This window comes from Salmo salar, chromosome ssa23, assembly GCF_905237065.1.
Source record: "Salmo salar chromosome ssa23, Ssal_v3.1, whole genome shotgun sequence".
Lineage (NCBI taxonomy): Eukaryota > Metazoa > Chordata > Actinopteri > Salmoniformes > Salmonidae > Salmo > Salmo salar.
In genome coordinates this window covers 31564310-31586183 of record NC_059464.1, presented here as the reverse complement: position 1 = coordinate 31586183, position 21874 = coordinate 31564310, and the positions used below count along the sequence as shown (strand labels likewise).

General features: G+C 46.1%; 1 protein-coding gene across 6 annotated transcripts in view; it reads right to left on the bottom strand.

Moving 5' to 3' along the window:
• LOC106584409 (transducin-like enhancer protein 4) overlaps positions 1-19698 on the bottom strand; it is an 84655-nt gene extending 64957 nt beyond the window's left edge. Inside the window, exons 1-3 of one of the 6 annotated variants that reach the window (XM_045706348.1) lie at positions 18684-19698; positions 7614-7711; positions 5765-5828 (exon numbers count right to left, since the gene is read on the bottom strand). In XM_045706348.1, coding sequence (XP_045562304.1) covers positions 5765-5828; positions 7614-7711; positions 18684-18707 — 186 coding nt within the window. In that variant the 5' untranslated portion in view covers positions 18708-19698. Of the gene's footprint in view, positions 1-5764; positions 5829-7613; positions 7712-13891; positions 13995-18683 lie in introns of those variants that run through there. The other 5 variants (XM_014169700.2, XM_045706346.1, XM_045706347.1 and 2 more) reach the window with 5 other exon arrangements.
• Positions 19699-21874: the final 2176 nt, after the last annotated feature.

Genomic DNA, 21874 nt, shown 5'->3' with positions numbered 1-21874 from the left:
CTCTGTCACGGCCGGCTGCGACACAGCCCAGGATCGAATCCAGATCTGTAGTGACACCTCAAGCACTGCAGTGCCTTAGACTGCTGCGCCACTCGCGAGGACACTTTTCTACCATTTTAATTGAAAACAATCACAGTAAGGTACTTAATTGTTACCCAGAAATGATTTGATATTGGGATAAAAATGGCTGCAAATACACAGATTTCAGGAGAGCTGTGAAATCTGAGCCCCATGAATTATAAATAGAACAACCAGAAACAAGGCGCCCGCAGACACCCTCTCGTGTGTGTATGTCCATGTCTCTGTAGACTACCACAGAAGACTAACAGAGACGGCTTCCATATCTAACAGAGATGGGTTCCATAAAAAAGAAACTTCCTCACTGTCAACTGCGTTTATTTTCAGCAAACTTAACGTGTGAGGGAGTCAAAATTAAAAGTAACAGTCAGTAACGTGTGAGGGAGTCAAAATCAAAAGTAACAGTCAGTATCTGGTGTGGCCACCAGCTGCATTAAGTACTGCAGGGCATCTCCTCCTTATGGACCAGATTTGGATTTTTGCAAATTATCTTTGAAAGACAGGCTCCTGAAAAAGGGACATTTCTTTTTTGGTTGAGTTTAGCTTATGCATAAAGCTGCAGAGTGCGTTAATCAAACGTATAAAACACCACCCAACCCCTGCTGCCTGCTGATGCTTTTACCTCATTTTATGGAGGCAACATTCCAATATGCTGCTCCAAATTAATCCTGATGTCTATTCCATGCTCAACATCATCATCATTATCATCATCAGCCGAGTCGTAAGTCATTCCCTGGAAGTAGTACGTTAGCGGGCGGGAACATCCCATTCCTGTTTTTTTAAATTACAGAATAATGAATGATAGGAGCAGTCTAAAGAAAGACTGGACTGCCTGTGCAAACAAGTCTTAAGGCTACTGTCTAACTACCTAAATATATCCTTCTGGGTTAACTCCACTGTGGAGCCACTGAAACCTTGTTACTTCACATTATTTATGTGTCTGTGCTCACGCTCTCTTTCTCTATCCCTCTCTTTTCCTCCCTTTCCATCTCAGCCACTCTATCTTTGTCATTATCTGTCTCTCTCTGTTTGTGTTGTATCTCTCTCTGTCTGGCTGCCTCTCTCTCAGCCTCTCTTTTCTATTTTTTTTCTCTCCCTTTCTCACTCCTGAGCCCCTGTCCCTGCCTTTCTCCCTCACTTTCAATCTCCCTCCTTCTCACTTTCTGTTCCTTACACTCCCTCCCTCCAGATCACTGCCAATACAGTAGGCATCACAGACACAGATGGTAGAGACCATTCCTCAGAGCTAACCTCAAACCCAGCCATTCATAGGCTACTCAACATAACTTGTATGTACACCAATATACAGTGCTGTGAAAAAGTATTTGCCCCCTTTGTGATTTTCTCTATTTTTGCATAATATTGATACCGAATGTTATCAGATCTTCAACCAAAACCTAATATTAGATAAAGGGAACCTGAGTTTACAAATAACAAAACATATGGATACTTATTTTATTTATTCAAAAGTTATGCAACGCCCAATTTCCCTGTGTGAAAAAGTAATTGCCGCCTTACACTCAATAACTGGTTGTGCCATTTTTAGCTGCAATGACTGCAACCAAACGCTTCCTATAGTTCATCAGTCTCTCACATCACTATGGAGGAATTTTGGCCCACTCTTCCATGCAGAACTGCTTTAACTCAGCGACATTTGTGGGTTTTCAAGCATGACCTGCTCATTTTAAGTCCTGCCACAACATTTCAATAGGGATTAGGTCTGGACTTTGACTAAGCCATTCCAAAACGTATACTTTGTTGCTTTTTAACAATTTTCATGTAGACTTGATGGTGTGTTTTGGATCATCCAGGTCCTGAGGCAGCAAAGCATCCCCAAACCATCACACTACCACCACCAGGAACCACCGCATTTAACCATGGAAAGAGGTCTGGGAATATGGCTGAATATAAACAGCGTAGTTATTCCCTCCGCAAGGCAATCAAACAAGCGAAATGCCGATACAGATACAAAGTGGAGTCCCAATTCAACGGCTCAGACACCAGACATATGTGACAGGGTCTACAGGAAATCACGGACTACAAAAAGAAAATCAGCTACGTCATGCTTCCAGACAAACTAAACACCTTTACTCACTTTGAGGATAATACAGTGAAACCGTCGCGGTCCGCTAACAAGAACTACGCCCCCTCCCCCTTCCTTATCTGTGGCCGATGTGAGTAAAACATTTAAACGTGTTAACTCTCGCAAGGCTTCTGGCCCAGATGGCATCCCTAGCCACGTCCTCAGAGCATGCGCAGACCAGCTGGCTGGTGTGTTTACGGACATATTCAATCGCTCCCTATCCCAGTCTGTTGTCCCCACATGCTTCAAGATGGCCACCATTGTTCCTGTACCCAAAAAGGCAAAGATAACTGAACTAAATGACTACTGCCCCGTAGCACTCACTTCTGTCATCATGAAGTGCTTTGAGAGACTAGTCAAGGATAATATCACCTCCATCTTACCAGCCACCCTAGACCCACTTCAGTTTGCATACCGCCCTAACAGTTTCACAGACGATGCAATCGCCATCACACTGCCCTATCCTATCTGGACAAGAGGAATACCTATGTAAGAATGCTGTTCATTGACTACAGCTCAGCATTCAACACCATAGTACCATCCAATCTCATCATCAAGCTGGAGGCCTGGGCCTCAACACCGCCCTGTGCAATTGGGTCCTGGACTTTCTGATGGGCCGCCCCCAGGTGGTGAAAATAGGAAACAACATCTCCACCTCGCTGACCCTCAACACTGGGGCCCCACAAGGGTGCATGCTCAGCCCCCTCCTGTATTCCCTCACCCACGACTGCGTGGCCATGCACGCCTCCAACTGAATCATCAAGTTTGCAGATGGCATAACAGTGGTAGGCTTGATTACCAACAACGATGAGACAGCCTGCAGGGAGGAGGTGAGGGCACTCAGAGTGTGGTGTCATGAAAACAACTTCTCACTCAACGTCAAGTCAACAAAACAAAGGAGATGATCGTGGACTTCAGGAAACAGCATAGGGAGGACCCCTCTATCCACATAGAAGGGACAGCAGTGGAGAAAGTGGAAAGTTTTAAGTTCCTCTGCGTACACATCAACGACAAACTGAAATGGTCCACCCACACAGACAGTGTGGTGAAGAAGGCACAACAGAAATTTGGCTTGTCACCCAAAACCCTGACTAACTTCCACAGATCCACAATCGAGAGCATCCTGTCGGGCTGTATCACAGCCTGGTACAGCAACTGCTCCGCCCACAACCACAAGGCTCTCCAGAGGGTGGTGCGGTCTGCACGCATCACCGGGGTCAAACTACCTGCCCTCCAGGACACCTACACCACCCGATGTCACAGGAAGGCAAAAAAGATCAAAGACAACAACCACCCAAGCCACTGCCTGTTCACCCCGCTATCATCCAGAAGGCGAGGTCAGTACAGGTGCATCAAAGCTGGGACCGAGAGACTGAAGAACAGCTTCTATCTCAAGGCCATCAGACTGCTAAACAGCCATCATTAACACAGAGGCTGCTGCCTACATTGAGACACTTTAACAAATGGATCACTAGTCACTTTAAATAATGTCACTTTAATAATGTTTACATATCTTACATTACTCATATCACATGTATGTACTGTATTTTATACCATCTATTGCACCTTGCCTATGCCGCTCGGCCATTGCTCATCCATATATTTATATGTACATATTCTCATTCACCCCTTTTTAGATTTGTGTGTATTAGGTAGTTGTTGGGGAATTGTTAGATTACTTGTTAGATATTACTGCACTGTTGGAACCAGAAGCACAAGCATTTCGCTACACTCGCATCTGCTAACCATGTGTATGTGACCAATAAAATTTGATTTGATTTGTAAACCATGCTTGACCGTTAGTATGAGGTTCTAACTTTGAAATGCTGTGTTTGGTTTTCGCCAGGCATAATGGGACCCACGTCATCCAAAAAGTTATACTTTTGACTCATCTGTCCATAGAACATTCTTCCAAGAGTCTTGATGATCATCCAGGTGCTTCCTGGCAAACTTGAGTAAACTTTTTGGACGAGATGGGTCCCATTATGCCTGGCGAAAATCAAATACTGCATTCCTCAGTAAGAACCTCATACCAACGGCCAAGCATGGTGGTGGTAGTGTGATGGTTTGGGGATGCTTTGCTGCCCCAGGACCTGGACAACTTGCCTTAATAGAAGGAATCATGAATTCTGCTCTGTATCAGAGAATTCTACAGGAGAATGTCAGGCCAGTGTCTGTGAGCTGAAGCGCAGCTGGGTCATGCAGCAAGACAATGATGCAAAACACACAATAAAAATGTTTAAAAAGCAACAAATTCAGACCTAATGCCAATTGAGATGTTGAAAATCAGAAAGGGGGCAAATACTTGTTCACAGCATTGTACATTACATGCAATATATACACATTTTAGAAAAAAAGGTGCTATCTAGAACCTAAAAGGGTTCTTCGGCTGTCCCCATAGGAGAACCCTTTTTAGTTCCAGATATAACCCTTTTGAGTTCCATGTAGAGCCCTTTACGCAGAGGGTTCTACACGGAACCCAAAAGAGTAGTACTGTACCTTGAACCAAAAGGGGTTCTCCTACGGGGACAGCCGAATAACGCATTTGTAACCCTTTTTTCTAAGATTGTACATGTATATCGCACCTGCCCCACCTATCCTCCATCTCTATGGAGACCAGGGAGTCCAACACTATAGAAAAGGCTTCATTCACAGACGTTTTAGCCTATTTCTTCCTGCTGTTGACCAACAGTCCTGTGGTCACAAAGGTCATGACATTTAGTATGTATGCATGAGGGTTGATCAAATGTCGCTGACTGTCCCCCAGTCTATAACACAGAGTACACTGTAGTCTCTCCTCACATTGTAGTAAAGGCTCCTACATATCTATCCAACTACCGCCAACCATCCATCAAACCCTGCAAACGTGAAATCATCCATAAAGTACAGCCTCTCACAGTCACAGAGAACAGTGTGAATACTCTTAGTCTGAGGTAGTGTCTGTCTGTCTATCACTGTGCACAGCCCTTCCCCTTTCTCTCAGTCTCTCTCACTCACTTTCTTCCATCTCTCTCTCTCTCCCTGATGAAATGGGAGCTTCTCAGCAGATGGTTCATATCATATTCAGGTTGTCCTCACTGTGTTTGTTCCACAGACACAGACATAGTTAATAACATACAAGTCTTTAGGCAGACAGACTGATGTGGAGGGGCTCAAGCTGTTGCAGAGGGAGTAGAGCGAGAGCGAGAGACAGAGAGAGGGACATGTTCTGCTTTTGGACAGTCTGAGAGTCTCATCCTCCTAACTCAAGATGATGCTCCTCAACAAGCTAGAATCAGGGATGAGCAACTCCAGTCCTCAGGGGGCCTGATTGGTGTCAAACTTTTGCCCCAGACCCAGCTAACACACCTGACTCCAATAATCAACTAACCCTGATCTTCAGTTTACAATGCAATGACTTTAAATCAGCTGTGTTGCTTGGGATGGGGAAAACATTTGGCCCCCGAGGACTGGAGTTGCCCATTCCTAGGCTAGATAGTTTCCTATGTTGGTGTAATGGAGAGAGGTATATTTGTAAAGCAAGACAGAGACAGGGCCTTCCCTCTCCATGTTGTCTCATTGATGTCTGTGAACCAACGCTGGAGGAAATAGAATAGATCTTACCATGATGTAGTGTCTCTGCATCTCTGTCTTCTCACTGGCCAGCTTCTCACACTCCAGTTTCAGGCTGCGGAGAAAGAGGGAAAACACACACACACACACGTGTCAACAAACTGATCTAAGGCAGGACCGACCCTGCTGCAGCTCAACCTGAATCTCTCCTTTGTGTCAAAGCTGAAAAAGGTTATGGGTCTAGATCAATTAGACAGAGAGACCGATGGGATCCAAGCTGCAGTGGGAGAACAATGCTATCTTCAACACACTGTTCACTGCTGTGACCGAGAGAGTTATGGCCATGAGTATTCAGCTCATGATGTGAAGCTGGGCTCCCAGCACCAAGGTCACAGTCTGGAGGTCAACTCTACTCTGCTAACACTCTGATAAAACAGACACTCTGCTATGATATGGAAGAACAGACCAATATCACCACACCCTGCTAGCCTGTGACATCGGGTGTAGGAGTCAGTAAAACAGCACAAACAGATCTGGGACCAGGCTTGCACCCTGCCACTGTGACATCGGGTGTAGGAGTCAGTAAAACAGCACAAACAGATCTGGGACCAGGCTTGCACCCTGCCACTGTGACATCGGGTGTAGGAGTCAGTAAAACAGCACAAACAGATCTGGGACCAGGCTTGCACCCTGCCACTGTGACATCGGGTGTAGGAGTCGGTCAAACAGCACAAACAGATCTGGGACCAGGCTTGCACCCTGCCACTGTGACATCGGGTGTAGGAGTCAGTAAAACAGCACAAACAGATCTGGGACCAGGCTTGCACCCTGCCACTGTGACATCGGGTGTAGGAGTCGGTCAAACAGCACAAACAGATCTGGGACCAGGCTTGCACCCTGCCACTGTGACATCGGGTGTAGGAGTCGGTAAAACAGCACAAACAGATCTGGGACCAGGCTTGCACCCTGCCACTGTGACATCGGGTGTAGGAGTCGGTCAAACAGCACAAACAGATCTGGGACCAGGCTTGCACCCTGCCACTGTGACATCGGGTGTAGGAGTCGGTCAAACAGCACAAACAGATCTGGGACCAGGCTTGCACCCTGCCACTGTGACATCGGGTGTAGGAGTCGGTCAAACAGCACAAACAGATCTGGGACCAGGCTTGCACCCTGCCACTGTGCCAGGTGGACGAAGATGGATAAGATTAGAATCACTACCTGCATTTGACCTGTGTATGACTGTTATATCAACCATATAGTTCACTGCACCCAGCCTTGGCTTTCACATACATCAAGTGTAGTATTATTAAGCCTGACGTGTAATATTCCTCAGAATAATAAGTGGAGCAGTAGAAGTGTGACAGTGGTTCCCAGGGGGATCCCCCAGTCCTTTAGAGAGAGGAGGGACAGTTCCCCCCTGAGGTACACACATTCATATAGGACACAATCCTCAGACTCCCATCTTCAGACACACACATCTTTACTTCTATTGTGTATTAATGTTTATGACATACAATATCACACAACTATAGTTCCTTTCGAACCAGGGTGTCTGTAGTGACACTGAGATTCAGTGCCTTAGACCGCTGCGCCACTCAGGAGACCAATATATATCGTAGGTAGAGCAGCGGCAGAGATGGAGATCCATGTTGAGTCTTTTTTCCCCCACTGTATGGTGTCTAATTTGTCATAAACTTCAACACAGAATAGAAGTAAAAGTCTGTGCTATCCATGTATCTGTGTGTCTGAAGATGGGAGTTTTGAGTTACATACATGGATTTTACGTTAGGATTGTGCCTACATATGCCTGCATGGGGTAAGATGGAGGGTGGTGTGTATATACTATCTGTATAGTCTATAAGGGGGAGGTGGGGGGTAGTGAGTGAGTATATAGCACCTGTGGTATTGAGCCTGGAGGAACTGGAACTCCTCCTTGATGCGGTCCAGGGTCTCCAGGACTGTGAACTTGAAAGACTGGCCAGGCTGAATAGGGACCTGGGGGAGAGAAAAGAAAGGAGAGAGGAAAGAAGAAGGGAGAGTAAGGTCACTTCAACAGACATCATAAAACATTTTCCTTGCTCTCTTTATCTCTCCGCACCCCTCTTTCACAAACACTCTCTCACTCTTTTCTTTCCAACCACCCTCTTCTTCTCTCCCCTTTCCTCCTCCTCTCTCTCTCCTAATGACGGTCTCCCTCCCCCTCTCACATTAGCATCTCTCTCGCCTCTCCTCTCCTCCCTCTCTCCTCCCTCTCCTCTGCTAGGATGCTTCTGCTAATGTATTCTTGCCTACAAAGCACTGAGAAGGGAATACGTCAAATGAATAACTCATGGTGAATCACAAACATTAAAACGGCACTGTCTTTCACCTGTTAAAAGCAAAGAATCTCAACAAACGCCCCCCAGGAGAACCCTGCTCCCCCCTGAAGCCCGTCTGAAGCACTTTAGCTGTGTAGTTGGGGGAACACAAACACAGCAGGGATGTTGTTTTAGAGGCAGGGCGATATAACCGGGTAGAGGGTGGGGGGGGACTAGGTAGCTGACTAGTGGTGGCTATTCAGCAGCCTGATGTTCTGGGGGTAGTCTTGGTAGTATTGGCCAGTCTTTCCGTTTTTGCCATGATGCTCCTGTACTGCCTGCGTCTGAGTGATGGAAGTGGGATGAACAGGCCGTGGCTCGGGTGGATGGGGTCCCTGATGATCTTCTTGGCCTTCCTGCGACACCTGGTGTTGAAGGTGTCCTGGAAGGCAGGCAGTGTGCACCCAATGGTGTGTTCGGCTGAGCGTTCCACCTTCTGTAGCACCTTACGGTTAGCAGGGGTGAAGTTGTGTTGCAGCTTAACAGTATGCTCTTGATGGTGCGCCTGTAGAACACTGGGCCCTCGGAGACATGTCAAATTTCTTCAGCCTCCTGAACTTGAAACCTTTGACCGTCTCCATGGCAGCCCCATTGATGAGGATCGGGATGTGCCCAGCCTGGTTCTTCCTGACGTCCACAATCAGCTCCTTTGTTTTGCTGACGTTGAGCGAGAGGTTGTATACCTGGCACCAAGCCGTCAGAGTGCCTACCCCCCTGTAGGCCGTCTCGTCATTGTTGATAATCAGGCCTAATACTGTCGAGTCGTCAGCGAACTTGACGATGGAGTTCGACCTGTCTGAGGCCACGCAGTTGTGGGTATACAGGGAGTACAGGAGGGGACATATGACGCAACCTTGTGGGGCCCCCGCGTTGAGGATCAGTGTGGAGTTAATGTTACCTACATTCACCATCTGGGGGTGGCGCGTCAGGAAGTCCAGGAACCAGTTGCATAGGGAGTTCAGTCCCAGGGCCGTGAGCTTTCTGGTGAGCTTAGAGGGCACTATGCTGTAGTCGATGAACAGTGTCCTCACATATGCATTCCTTTTCTCCAGGTGGGTGAGGGTAGTGTGCAGTGAAATGGCGATTGTGTCGTCCGTGGCTCTGTCGGGGCGGTATGTGAATTGGAGAGGGTCGAGTGTGTCAGGGAGGGAGGAGGTGATGTGGTCATTGACGAGCCTCTCAAAGCACCACACGGTGACGATGGTGAGTGGTATGGGTCGGTAATCATTCAGTTCAGTTACATTCCCTTTCTTGGGCACTTTATAGCTGAGGGGATGGAAGTGTCGTGAGGGAGGGACATAATACTGAAACATACAAACAGGTGCGTACACACACACGCGCTGAGCTGACATGCAACAAGCCCTTGTGCTAAATGGGGGCTACGCACAAAAAGCCTGGGACGCACGCAGGCAAAAATGCACGCACACAACTGAGGCTAAAAAGATAATGCATGTCAGTGTTATTCAACCACAGGCTCCAGATCAGTGGCATAGGCTGCTTCAAATCAAAACACATAGATAATGCATGTCAGTGTTATTCAACCACAGGCTCCAGATCAGTGGCATAGGCTGCTTCAAATCAAAACACATAGATAATGCATGTCAGGGTTATTCAACCACATGCTCCAGATCAGTGGCATAGGCTGCTTCAAATCAAAACACATTTTATTTGTCACATTTAGCAGATGTTATTGCAGGTGTAGCGAAATGCTTGTAATACTTCACCTCACACGCCCTGACCGGACTTTAGTCTGCACAACTCTCTGTCCATCTCCCTCTCCCTCCTCTCATTCCCTCACCACACCCACCCCTGAGAGCCAATACCAGACCTCTCCCCTTTGCCCTTCTCCGCTCCACCTCTTCACCCTCTAACTTTCTCCCCCTTTTTCCTCCCCCTTTCTTTCCACAGAATAGGGTGTGAATCCAGTCTGTCCAGAGGCTAGCTAGGCGGCTAAAAGATTGCAGGTTTCAGTAGGAGCTTAATTAGTCTAGACAAGGAAATTCAATTAAATTTCAATTAGGCTAATGGTGGAGGTCAGACACTCTTTGGGCTTTCCAGTAATTAAGCTGCGGGTTGTGCAGCTCAGTTTGTGCCTCAACTCAGTACACAACCCCAGTGGGGGAGGGGCGGCTGCCGACGGAGCCCCACTGACCTTCATTCATACCACACTGGTCTGACACACACACAGGGGCAGGGAGGGGGATAGACAGAAGTAGAGAAGAGATGGCCTAACAAATCCTCTGACCACTAGACAGTGGACCACCACAGACTACATTCCAGACCGACTACTGTTCATTTTACATCAGCACTCACAATAACACATTCCTCAATGTAGTCCGGTTTTCTGTATGGGTCAGGTTGTGAGTGATATAACTACAGACCCAGCGTGTTCTGGTCTCAGTGCATCCTGGGGGAGTGGGGGGTGGGGGGAGTGAGGGGGGAGTCTCCTCTCCTCTCTCTCAGTGTGGCTCAGTTGGGCCCTGGTGGTGTCAGACAGCATGGGGGATCCTGAAACACCAAACAGATCCGGTTAATCTAGGAGAAGAGGGAGGGGGTAGACAGACAGGCCAGCCATGTGGGACGACAGCATTCAATCACAATTTAGAGGAGCTGGAACTGGAGCAAGTTGAGCCGAGAATTTAGAAGGATTATCCATGGGGGGGGGGAGAGACTGGGCTAGGAGATCACATAACAGTACAGAGCCAGCAACCGGGCCACAGCCCTCCCTACCCCTCCCTCCATCCGTCCTCTCATCACTCCCCCTAATCTGTCCATCAATCACTGGGGGAAACATTTGATTTAGGCCGCTGTTTCTGGGCTGAAACAGATGTGGGTCTGGGACTGATCGGGACTGCAGAGCGTCTGTCTGCTCTGTGGCACACTTTCTGTTCTGCCACCCCGCCCGCTCCCTCTCTTCCTCAATCTTTCTCTTTCCATCTCCCTCTCTTGCTCTCACTCTGTCTTTCTCACTCACTCTCTGTCTCTCTGTATCAGACAGGCTGGGGAGAGAGATGTTCAGAGGGGCATGAAATAATCATTTGCTGGTGAAATATTTAGGGTAAAGGCACATGAATAGATGAAGAGGACCAAGTGTAGAAGGGAAGTGTTAACGTGATCTTGGGTGTAGGGGACGTGTGTGTATGTTTGTGTGGGTGGGTGTGTCCTCCACATCACTCCGGTTCTCTCTTTTTATTTTTCCCTCCACTCTTTCTCCTCTCCTCTGGGTGTCCCCATCTCTCCTCTCAGTCTGGTGTCTCCATCTCTTCTGTCCCCCTCTCTCCTCTCACTCTGGTGTCTCCATCTCTTCTGTCCCCATCTCTCCTCTCACTCTGGTGTCTCCATCTCTTCTGTCCCCCTCTCTCCTCTCACTCTGGTGTCTCCATCTCTTCTGTCCCCCTCTCTCCTCTCAGTCTGGTGTCTCCATCTCTTCTGTCCCCCTCTCTCCTCTCACTCTGGTGTCTCCATCTCTTCTGTCCCCATCTCTCCTCTCACTCTGGTGTCTCCATCTCTTCTGTCCCCCTCTCTCCTCTCACTCTGGTGTCTCCATCTCTTCTGTCCCCCTCTCTCCTCTCAGTCTGGTGTCTCCATCTCTTCTGTCCCCCTCTCTCCTCTCACTCTGGTGTCTCCTTCTGTCCCCCCTCTCCTCTCAGTCTGGTGTCTCCATCTCTTCTGTCCCCCTCTCTCCTCTCACTCTGGTGTCTCCATCTCTTCTGTCCCCCTCTCTCCTCTCACTCTGGTGTCTCCATCTCTTCTGTCCCCCTCTCTCCTCTCACTCTGGTGTCTCCATCTCTTCTGTCCCCCTCTCTCCTCTCACTCTGGTGTCTCCATCTCTTCTGTCCCCCTCTCTCCTCTCAGTCTGGTGTCTCCATCTCTTCTGTCCCCCTCTCTCCTCTCAGTCTGGTGTCTCCATCTCTTCTGTCCCCCTCTCTCCTCTCAGTCTGGTGTCTCCGTCTCTTCTGTCCCCCTCTCTCCTCTCGGTCTGCTGTCCACCGCTTCTCCTTCCTGCAGGAGTTCTAGAGCGCTGGTCTGGGCCTGTCCTGTGTAAAAAGGCTGGTTGATGGATAACAGGCTCCAGGAGGCACGGCTTTGTAGGGACTATGGTTAGCGGGATGGGACACACCCACCAAAGTCCTAAAAAGATTAGTGGATCAGGACACACGCTTTCAAGGCAGTCAGCAGCAGCATTTTAGCTGGAACGGAGCCCTCCTTCAACACCTGAAGGTTTTGATACATTTGAATCATTTAGCAGATGCTCTTATCCAGAGCAACTTACAGGAGCAATTAGGGTTAAGTGTCTTGCTCAAGGGAACAGACAGATTTTTCACCTTGCCGGCACAGGGATTCGAACCAGCAACCTTTTGTTTACTGGCCCAAAGCTCTTACTTGCTAAGCTACCTGCCACCCTTTGATAACATGGCTCCAGCCAGCCTGTCACTTAGTCACAATACATTGTGGTGAGAGGCAAAAGCCACTGCCATAAAATACTGGATTAGAAATGGAGGGATTGGCAGTGAAAAGAACGCTTGGAGTGGATCCAAAATTTGGTCAGATCAGCTCTTTTTATAAAAACAACAAAGGCTTTGACTGAGGGGAGAATGAGCGTTAGGATTGGAGAGCACAGTTCATTTGGATTGATGTGTTCATACTTGACTTCATAAGAACCAGCTTGTTATCAGAAATGTAAACAGGTAACAGTATGGATAAAGATGATGGTTACATCTGCCAGAAAATATCCATGATGTATGTACCTGTATATCATTAAAATCCTGAGGCGCGAACAGAACAACAAGCTCCACAATACAGATGTATCCAGAGGAAAACAACCTAAAAGCAAGAGAGCGCTAACGCACGCACACCACCACTCGCCCTAACCTAATTAAGGGAACATATGTGATTTGTGCAGCCAGATATTTGGCGTTGGTTTGTTTACTTGGCTGTAAAAACAAAGTGTTACCCTGAGAGACGCAGAGAAGTGAGACCAGACCCAGTACACACAGCCCCAAGCTAGAGTATTAACATGGGCCTAATGGTCAGGAGGTGGAACACAGAGGCCAGACTTAAAGCTAGATTTACTAGGCAGATGAGAGATTACTAATACTTAAAAAGCACAGTTTGTGAAAATCTACTCTCTGCCGACCCTGAATAGTCACGGGGAGTATGAACTGTTCTGCTGCCACTCCAGCGCTACCAGAGAACAGAATGTACAGTTACACACACACACACACACACACACACACACACACACACACACACACACACACACACACACACACACACACACACACACACACACACACACACACACACACAGCTGTAACATTGGCACCCTGGTGAAGCAGTTAGTAGCAGGCTCTCTGTCCCTGCCGTATCCCCCCCTGTGAGTCTACTTCCATTAGATTAGGATCAGTCCAGGGCCAGATCAACTCTTTCCAGACAACTATCACAACCGTCTCTTGGGGGGGTTGGGGGAGGGGGGGTTACACACACTCAGTCTAAGCGTGCAGGAGCTAATGTCCACCACCGAAGCCTGCTCCATCCCCCCCAAAAATGTACAAATCAACTGCACCAACAACAATATGTAAAGTACAAGGATTCCCTCTGTGTTCAACATCGTGTAATGCCATGTTCATTTCAGTCCATGCTGTGAGTCCCTACAGGTAAAGACAGAGTGGTCTAGTCAGTGGATGTACTAAGAATCAGCTAGTCTTTCACAGACCTCAAAGTAGACTTCAGCTTTAACACAAAGATTACCAGATGACCTACCATACCACTAACTTTAAACTCATTATGGGGGTAGCAGTGGTCGTTTGCTACCTACTTTGTCTATGTAGATAAGGACGGTGTCCATCCCACCATCTGTCCACTCTCAGGTCTGCCTCCCATGGCTCTTGCTGCAGTGGTTGGAAATGTGTGTTTGGTAACTGCGGAAACTCTGGGCGTGACAGCTCAAGCATTCACAGCCTGGTTTTAATGTTCTTGGCCTGGGCGGGTGGCGATTCACGGTAGGGTGGGCGATATTACGATAGTATCGTCTATTGAGGATGATTGACAGCCATCGCCGATGGTGACGACATTGTGATGTGACAGACGATTCAATTTGACTATCCTCGCGCCATAAAGAGAAGAGCGGAGTCATGCAGTGCACAGCAGGGCAGTGCATGGGTGACAGTCTGATTAAATTACCTATATTCCTATAGCCCAATTCAATTCATATATTATATTTACAGAATGCAAGAGAAAAATGTAGACATGGCTAGGTTCCACCAAAGCAGCACTAAATGTCTGGTCAGAAAATATGTTTTTGTTTTTTCTCTCTCTCCAGTAGTGGATGATCATGATTCCATGATCAAACAATGAATCTCTCAGAAAGTTTTAAAAGTTGCTACATATAGAATTCTCCCCCATGTGTAAGATATGTGAATTGCAAGAACACAAGGCTGCATTCAAAACAAATCTCCCCCGTATCCCATTTCACCATAACATGGTGGAGACTCGAGCTTCAGTTTTTACTTTCGGTTTTGTCCACCGGTTTTTAAACAGATGTAAAAACAATATTTTTTGTTATTGAAAAGATATTTCACAGTGATTTAGACGGTACAATGATTCCCCACACTATTTAGTGCTTTTTTTCCTCACATAAACTGAAATTTAACGAACTCTGTAGATTTTTAGCAACCAGGAAATGACAATGATTTCTACATTGGCCCCTTCCCCAGTTTCCACTAGATAACACAGCTTCAGTGTTGCCAACTCCTCAGTAAGGAAAGTAGCTATTGGCTGCCCTAAAAGTCACTAGAAGTCGATAAATGACGTCATCGCCTAATTTGCTTACTTGGCCATGTGCATGTAACTGTGATGGACGCTGTAGGAGAGAGGAATAACATCGTGGGAGAGACAAAAAGTGAGTAAAAAACACCCTAAATATGTTTAGAACTACAAATGAACTTTCTTCTGTCGATTCTTGTTTTTTTAATGTCACAATTCCAACCCTCCTCCTTTATCCGGGCTTGGGACCGGCAAAAATGACCCAAAAGAGACACTCTGGCGGAGTTAGTTTGTTTTTAAAAAAAATTATTTATTTTTTGGGGGGGTTTTTAGTTTAGTTTTTTACATTTACATCCCGCCCTGAATGTAAGCCAGGGTGGGATCAGCCAGCAGCTGCTTCCCGCATGCGCGATTCATTTGCAGTCTGGACGCGGAGGGGTGAACATCTCCTGCTCTGACTGCAGCTGGGAGGGACTGCTGTGTGCGGACTGGGCCGCCTGTGAGTGCTTTGGGACGGGGTGGGGCCCACGGCAGCACCCGCTGCTCGTTGAGAAGAGTAAGAACGATATGTGCTTTCACGTCAGAGTCTCCAATAACACCAGAAAAAGTCGCTAGATTTGTCGCTAGTTGCTTTTTGAAAACGTGTCACTAGAGGGTCTGAATACTTGCTAAATATAGCGACAAAGTCACTAAGTTGGCAACACTGCACAGCTTTCCTATTTTGACAGCAGAAGCCGGCAATAGGCAATATCACAACACTGGCAGGTAAGTTATACTGTGAAACACTATCATTCCACTATTACTGCAGATATATTATGGACATTTTCTAAAATTACAATGTAAAAATACAAATCCTATTGGTAATACCTTTTACGTTGTTTTTGAACAACCTACAAATATGGTAGGCTTAATGTAATAATGAGAGCGATAGAACAAACAATAGCAAGATAGAAACATCCAATGAGAAATTTTAACAAACCTGACTGTTGAGCAAAGCATTATGACATAAAATGCATTGATGCAAGACCGCAAATGTTTGTTTTTTTTAAATGCCAAAAGCCTAATCCTAATAATTTAAATAACATAAAAGCATTAAGACAAATTCAGTTATGAAAGTATTTCACAAATATTCTGTGTTTAATGTCCTAAATTTGCTGCATTTAAATGGGAACAATTATGTAAGTCAGAGTCTATGCTATTTTCAATCACAACTTTATTCTAAAATGACAAATAAGTGACATTGAGAAAACAATACCAAGATGGAAAAATCGAAACATGAAATAAAACGATGTGTAACCTAGTTGGCCTGGCCCTATTTCCATATTACTCTAGCAATGTCAACCTACCTTCAAGGCCTAGTAGCCTAATAAGAGAGGATTAGGCAAAAATGCTAATCAGTTTATAATTATCCAGTTCTGAGGACAGCAAAGTAGCTTGCTCTGTCTGCAACCCATGATGATTTACAACCCATTGCACGATGCACAGCCAGCGAGGCTCTTTGACTGTGTCACTCGCTCTATCTGCGCGCTTCGGCACACACAGACATGCCCACACACCTCTTTCGTGCCACAGATCCACTAAATATATTTTGTCAATGTGGGGATTTATCTCATCCCTCTCATAGCATGCAAGCTCACTGTGGGATCTTTTAAAAACTTGTTTGGGGGGGGGGGGGGGTCAATAGCGGGCTATACCAGAGTATATCACAATGTTTAATGAGTGCATAATCACGTGAGAAAGATTGACATCACCCAACCCTAGTTCACAGAGCAGTCCCTCACTTCAGATAACACTAGCCACAAGAATCCAGTGGAACCAATTATGTTTCTGTTTACCTTGTAAATCAGCCCTGGGTTTAACCCTTTAGGAGGACCACTGAACAGATAACAATGTCTCTGTTCTGCCACAGGAGTCAACACAACACAGTGCTGTTGCCATGTCTATGTGGTTTATGTTTTCAGTTACTTATTTCAAAAGGCCAGTGACATTGTGAGTGACAGTGGAGATAGAGGCCCTTCCTCCTCTTTGTCTCGGATGGTGCATACAGGATGTATACAGATACCGCTAGTGAAGTCCAGTGAGTCTGACGTTTAAATTATCTGGACATTGATGTGTTAATTTGATACAAAAGTAGACATTAATTCATAGGATATTAATAGTATAACAAGATGAGGATTGGGATATACACAAAACATGACTACCTTTGAAAAATGAGATGCAAAGAAACTAGTCTCTTGACAGTAATAGGTACAAGGGGCTATTTCAAAGTCTACACAGTCACCCTCTTTTCCTTGTTCTCTCTCAAGCTCACACGCGTGCACACGTTCCTTGCACCCTCACTCTGTGCTGTAGATCCCATTACACTGGCAGCAGCAGTATGTATTGATCTGTTAAGGTTGGCTCAATCTGGGACCGAACTTTATCACAAACACTACAACTCTGAACAAAACCTCTGATCTGTGACTGAGTATAGTCCTATTTCCAGTGTGATCTCCTACTCATTTCTAATTCACAATGCCTCGGTTCTCTCTCAATCTTGCTTCCATTCTATTCCCCTGATTTGCATTCTTTCTGTACATATAATTGATTTCACATGCCCCCTCTTCCGAAAATGTCACTTATAATTCTCTGTGATTGCAGGCTGAAAGCTAAGTGTTCACTGACCTATTTGCACCAGATACAAAGACATGGACAACAAATCTGACTATAGAAACTAGACCTTGGCCTCCCAAGTGGCTCAGCGGTCTAAGGCACTGCATTGCAGTGCTAAATGCGTTACTACAGACCCGGTTCATTCGGAGCTGTGCTACAACCGGCTGTGGCCGGGAGTCCCATAGGACGGTGCACAATTGGCCCAGCGTCGTCAGGGTTAGGGGAGGATTTGGCCGGTGGGGCTTTACTTGACTCATTGCGATCTAGCGGCTCCTTGTGGCGGGCTGGGTTCCTGCAGGCTGACTCCGGTTGCCAGTTGAACAGTGTTTTACTCCAACACATTGGTGTGGCTGGCTTCCGCGTTAAACTGGCGGGTGTTAAGGAGCGCAGTTAGGCAGGTCATGTTTTGGTGGACGCATGACTCCACCGTCGCCTCTCCCGAGCCCATTGGGGAGTTGCAGCGATGAGACAAGATCGAAAATTGGGGAGAAAAAGGGGGTAGTAAAAAAACAAATAATAATAATAAATATATATAACTACACCTTGTCTCTCTCTATCTGCCTCTCTCGCATGTATGGTCAAACCCATCCCCTCTTCCAGCTTCATCCTTCAGTTCCTAATGAAAGGAGGGTGGTAGGGGCAGAGGGGACTGAAGGGAATACCTTCCAGTGCCTTCTAACACATTATCCCTGGACACTTAAACACAGATACAGCACAGAGTGCGCACACACACAAGCGTTTGTTTTATTATCCAAACAATTGATTCCCATTCAAAATCCGATTTTTCTTAACTTTAACCTCAACCCTAACCTTAACCCCAAACCTCACCCTAATTCTAACCCCTAAACCTAAAATATACCTTTTTCCTTGTGGGAACATTTGGCCAGTCCTCACAAGGACAGTAACCCCCCCCCCTGTCTTTCCCCTGTCAGCTGCACCCAGGGGCTGTTGAGAGGTAGTTGAAAGGTAGTTGTGTGGGTGGCATAGCTGACTCTCACTTCACGTGTGTGTGCGACTGCATGCGTGTGTTTGTATATGTGTTAGAGGGACTCTCTTCATACACCCTAACTGTTCCATGTCTCTGTCCTCTCAGTGTAGTCCCTGTCTCTACCTCTGTCCTCTCAGTGTAGTCCCTGTCTCTACCTCTGTCCCTGAGCAGTAGTCAGATAAAGAGAAAAAGAGGAGCGACTTACCGGATGCCTGCCCTGAGGGTACATGGTCCCAGGAGAGATGTTCAGTCTGTTTGATTATCAGGTCAGAGCCTGTCCCCTGGCCCTCCACTCCTCTGCCCACCACCAGGAACACAGCCCAGTCCAGATCTTTCCCCTGCTTTGGTCTGGTCTCAGGCAAGGTTGAAGAGAGCAGTCCTCCCTCCTGCCCAGTCCTGCTCTCTTCTCTTCTTTCCGTTCAGCTCTGCTCTGTCTGTCCCTGTCCGACACGGAGCCTGTCGACACAGCTTGGAGAGCTCTGTCAGTGCATCCGTCAAACAGGTCTCACGGTAAAACAAATCCCCACACTAACACTTTGGCTCCTTTTCCTTCTTCCCGTTTCCTCGGTGTAACCAAAGTCTCACTCTCGTTTCTCTCTTCCTCTCTCCGTCTCTCCCGCTCTGTGATCAGTTGGAGTCCACACACACTGACATGGCAGTGAAGCTTGAGCGTTACACCCAAGTACCCCCCCTTTCCTGTCCCTTCACCAACCCCTCCAACAAGATACAAACACTACACTCCTCCATCCAAATTCACCTACAATCTACAGTACCTCCAGTCCCTCTTCTTCTCATAGGAGAGAGCAGAACCTTAAACTGAAGGGTTGTGTTGTCTGTTGGAATACAACATTTAAAAAAAGAGGGAGAAAAACTATGACAGAGAGCGAGCTTTGCTTTTAATCTAAATAATAATAAAAAAACAGGAAAGCAGGAAAGAACAGCAGGTCACTAGAAGATCCTGTAGGATTTTCAGCAGGGAGCCCTGGACTGTAATATATTGTGCCTGTTGGCTTCAACATAAACAAGACAGCCTGCTAAAGCTCCCCTTAAGGTGGAGCGGCTGAGATAGAGACACACCGACATGGAGATAGAGATCCCCTTTCAATTGTAGTCAGATGGACAAAGCAGTCAGCCATGCACAAAGAGACAGGCGCAAACAGAAACACACATCCTTACACGCTATCGTTATAGATACGAGTGCACACACACTCGTAAACGAACCACTCACACAAAAACACACACAAACGCATAATTAGTCATTCTGAAGAGATGAAAGGTATGTCAGTATTCTAGTTCATACACGCACACACACTGACGACACACAGAGAGAGAGAGAGAGAGAGAGAGAGAGAGAGAGAGAGAGAGAGAAAGGGATTTCACACACTTCAATACCCCTGCATTTATTTGAACGTCAAGAAGAAAATAGTCCTTTCAGTACATACATGTATCCTCAGCAAAGAACTGGGTCTACAAAACATAGGCTATGTTAAACATGCAATGTTTCAAGACATACGAATAATGTAGCGGTTATTTCTGCCCAGATTGTTATTTAAAGCCATAAGTCTGTACTCCCACTGTTTGCCTATTGGCTTGATGAGTTTACAGAGGGCAGCTTCACTGTTGAACTTGATCAACCAGGAATTAATCCCTTATGATTGAACATCCCCCCTCTCATCGCTTCCAAGACTCTTACCAGGAAAGAACACACAGACACTCTTACAGCATCTTGAAAAAGAGGTCACTTAGTAACAAGTTAAGCTCTTTCCATTTTTACAGAACAAAAGTTTACAGTAACTAAGGCATTTGGTACACAATAACAGGTTAATACACATACCTGGACCTAACTGTGCTACACATCAATCCAGGGGCGAAAATCTGATATCAACTTTGGGGGGGACAATTACATGACATTTTCTCAAGAGCAATTCCTGAGGGGGACACCAAAAGTAGTGCTGTAACACATAGCCTACATTGTAATATGGTAAATGTATATTGAGGAACCAAAGAAATAAGGTGTTTGCCGTACTCCTAACTACCGGTACCCAAAACTACACAACTATTCACAACAGCAATACCATTGCCTTTAACAAATCTTAGTTCAGTCACCAGTTTAAGTTGAGAGTGGGGGTATCCATGGCATTTTCCAATTATGTTCCTATTTTACAAGTAAAAAAATGGAGAACCTTTCATAATGTTGCCAAACAAAGACTCAACAAACTTACCTGAGACTCCCTGTCTCTGCCAGTCTGTCCCTGCATATCTGTCCCCAACTCTGCTGTCTGTGTGCAATCTGTTGCCTGCTCTGCCTAATGACATCATTGTGAAACATTTCCATTAGAATTTCATTTCTTTCTTATGAACATTTTATCAACTAGTCTTTGAGATATTAGGCTACTAGGGTTCTTACTTTGCGTTTTGGTGTACTGAAAAATACTCTGATGTCCGTCTTTTATTTTTCTGCCATTTTTCTACCTGGCTGGCTGGCTACACACACACACAGTGTGTTGGTTATTTACAGTAGGAGATGGGCTTCTATCATCTTATCTTTTATCATTCTATTTGGGCTTCGATCTAAAAGGTAGCTAGCAAATGTGAAACGGATTAAAATGACAAGAGTTGACAGCTGTATGAGTTCACCATTTACACAACATATGCTGCAACCTTTTGTAATTTTAATAGTTTGTTTCATATTGGCTGGCTTCCAACAATAGCTGAATTTGCAAAGCTTGCGAACACCAATTCAGTTTCAGTGGTGTTTGCTATAATCTTTGCTACCTGGATTAAATCAGTTTATCGCTAACCTTATCACAGGGACTTTGAAGCACTAACTTACGTCATCTGCATGCTGATCTCGGAATAAATTGACCATAGCAAAGATTCCATCTTTGACGAGGCCACATAAATGGAATAGGTACTAGCTAGCTTAATAGTTAATATTTGCGCGCTAGCTGTGCATATTCAGCTAGTGTGTGTGCGCGATTGACTGGATTAACCTCACGTCAGTTACGTTCATTGAGTGCCTTTCAGACAGTGGCTACGACCCCTCTGTTACCTTGCCAGTGGATCAAACCATTGTGAGGAAAAGGGTGGGGGGGTCGCAATCTTTTGAAACTTAAAAACGCGCTGTTAAGTGTCTATAATCAGCACAATTGCTTTCATTGCGTATTATTAATATTATTTAAATTACATAGTTATGTTTCAGTGATATATTGGGGGGGACAAATCATATTTTTCCCAGGATGGGGGGGTCGTGTCCCCCCCGTCCCCCCTGCGATTTCCGCCCCTGCATCAATCCTTCTCTCTTACAGTCAGTAACTGGAGTTATTCATATCCCTAACTAACCCTCACTCCACTCCATCCATCTCTTCATCTCACACACTTCATCATCCACAACTC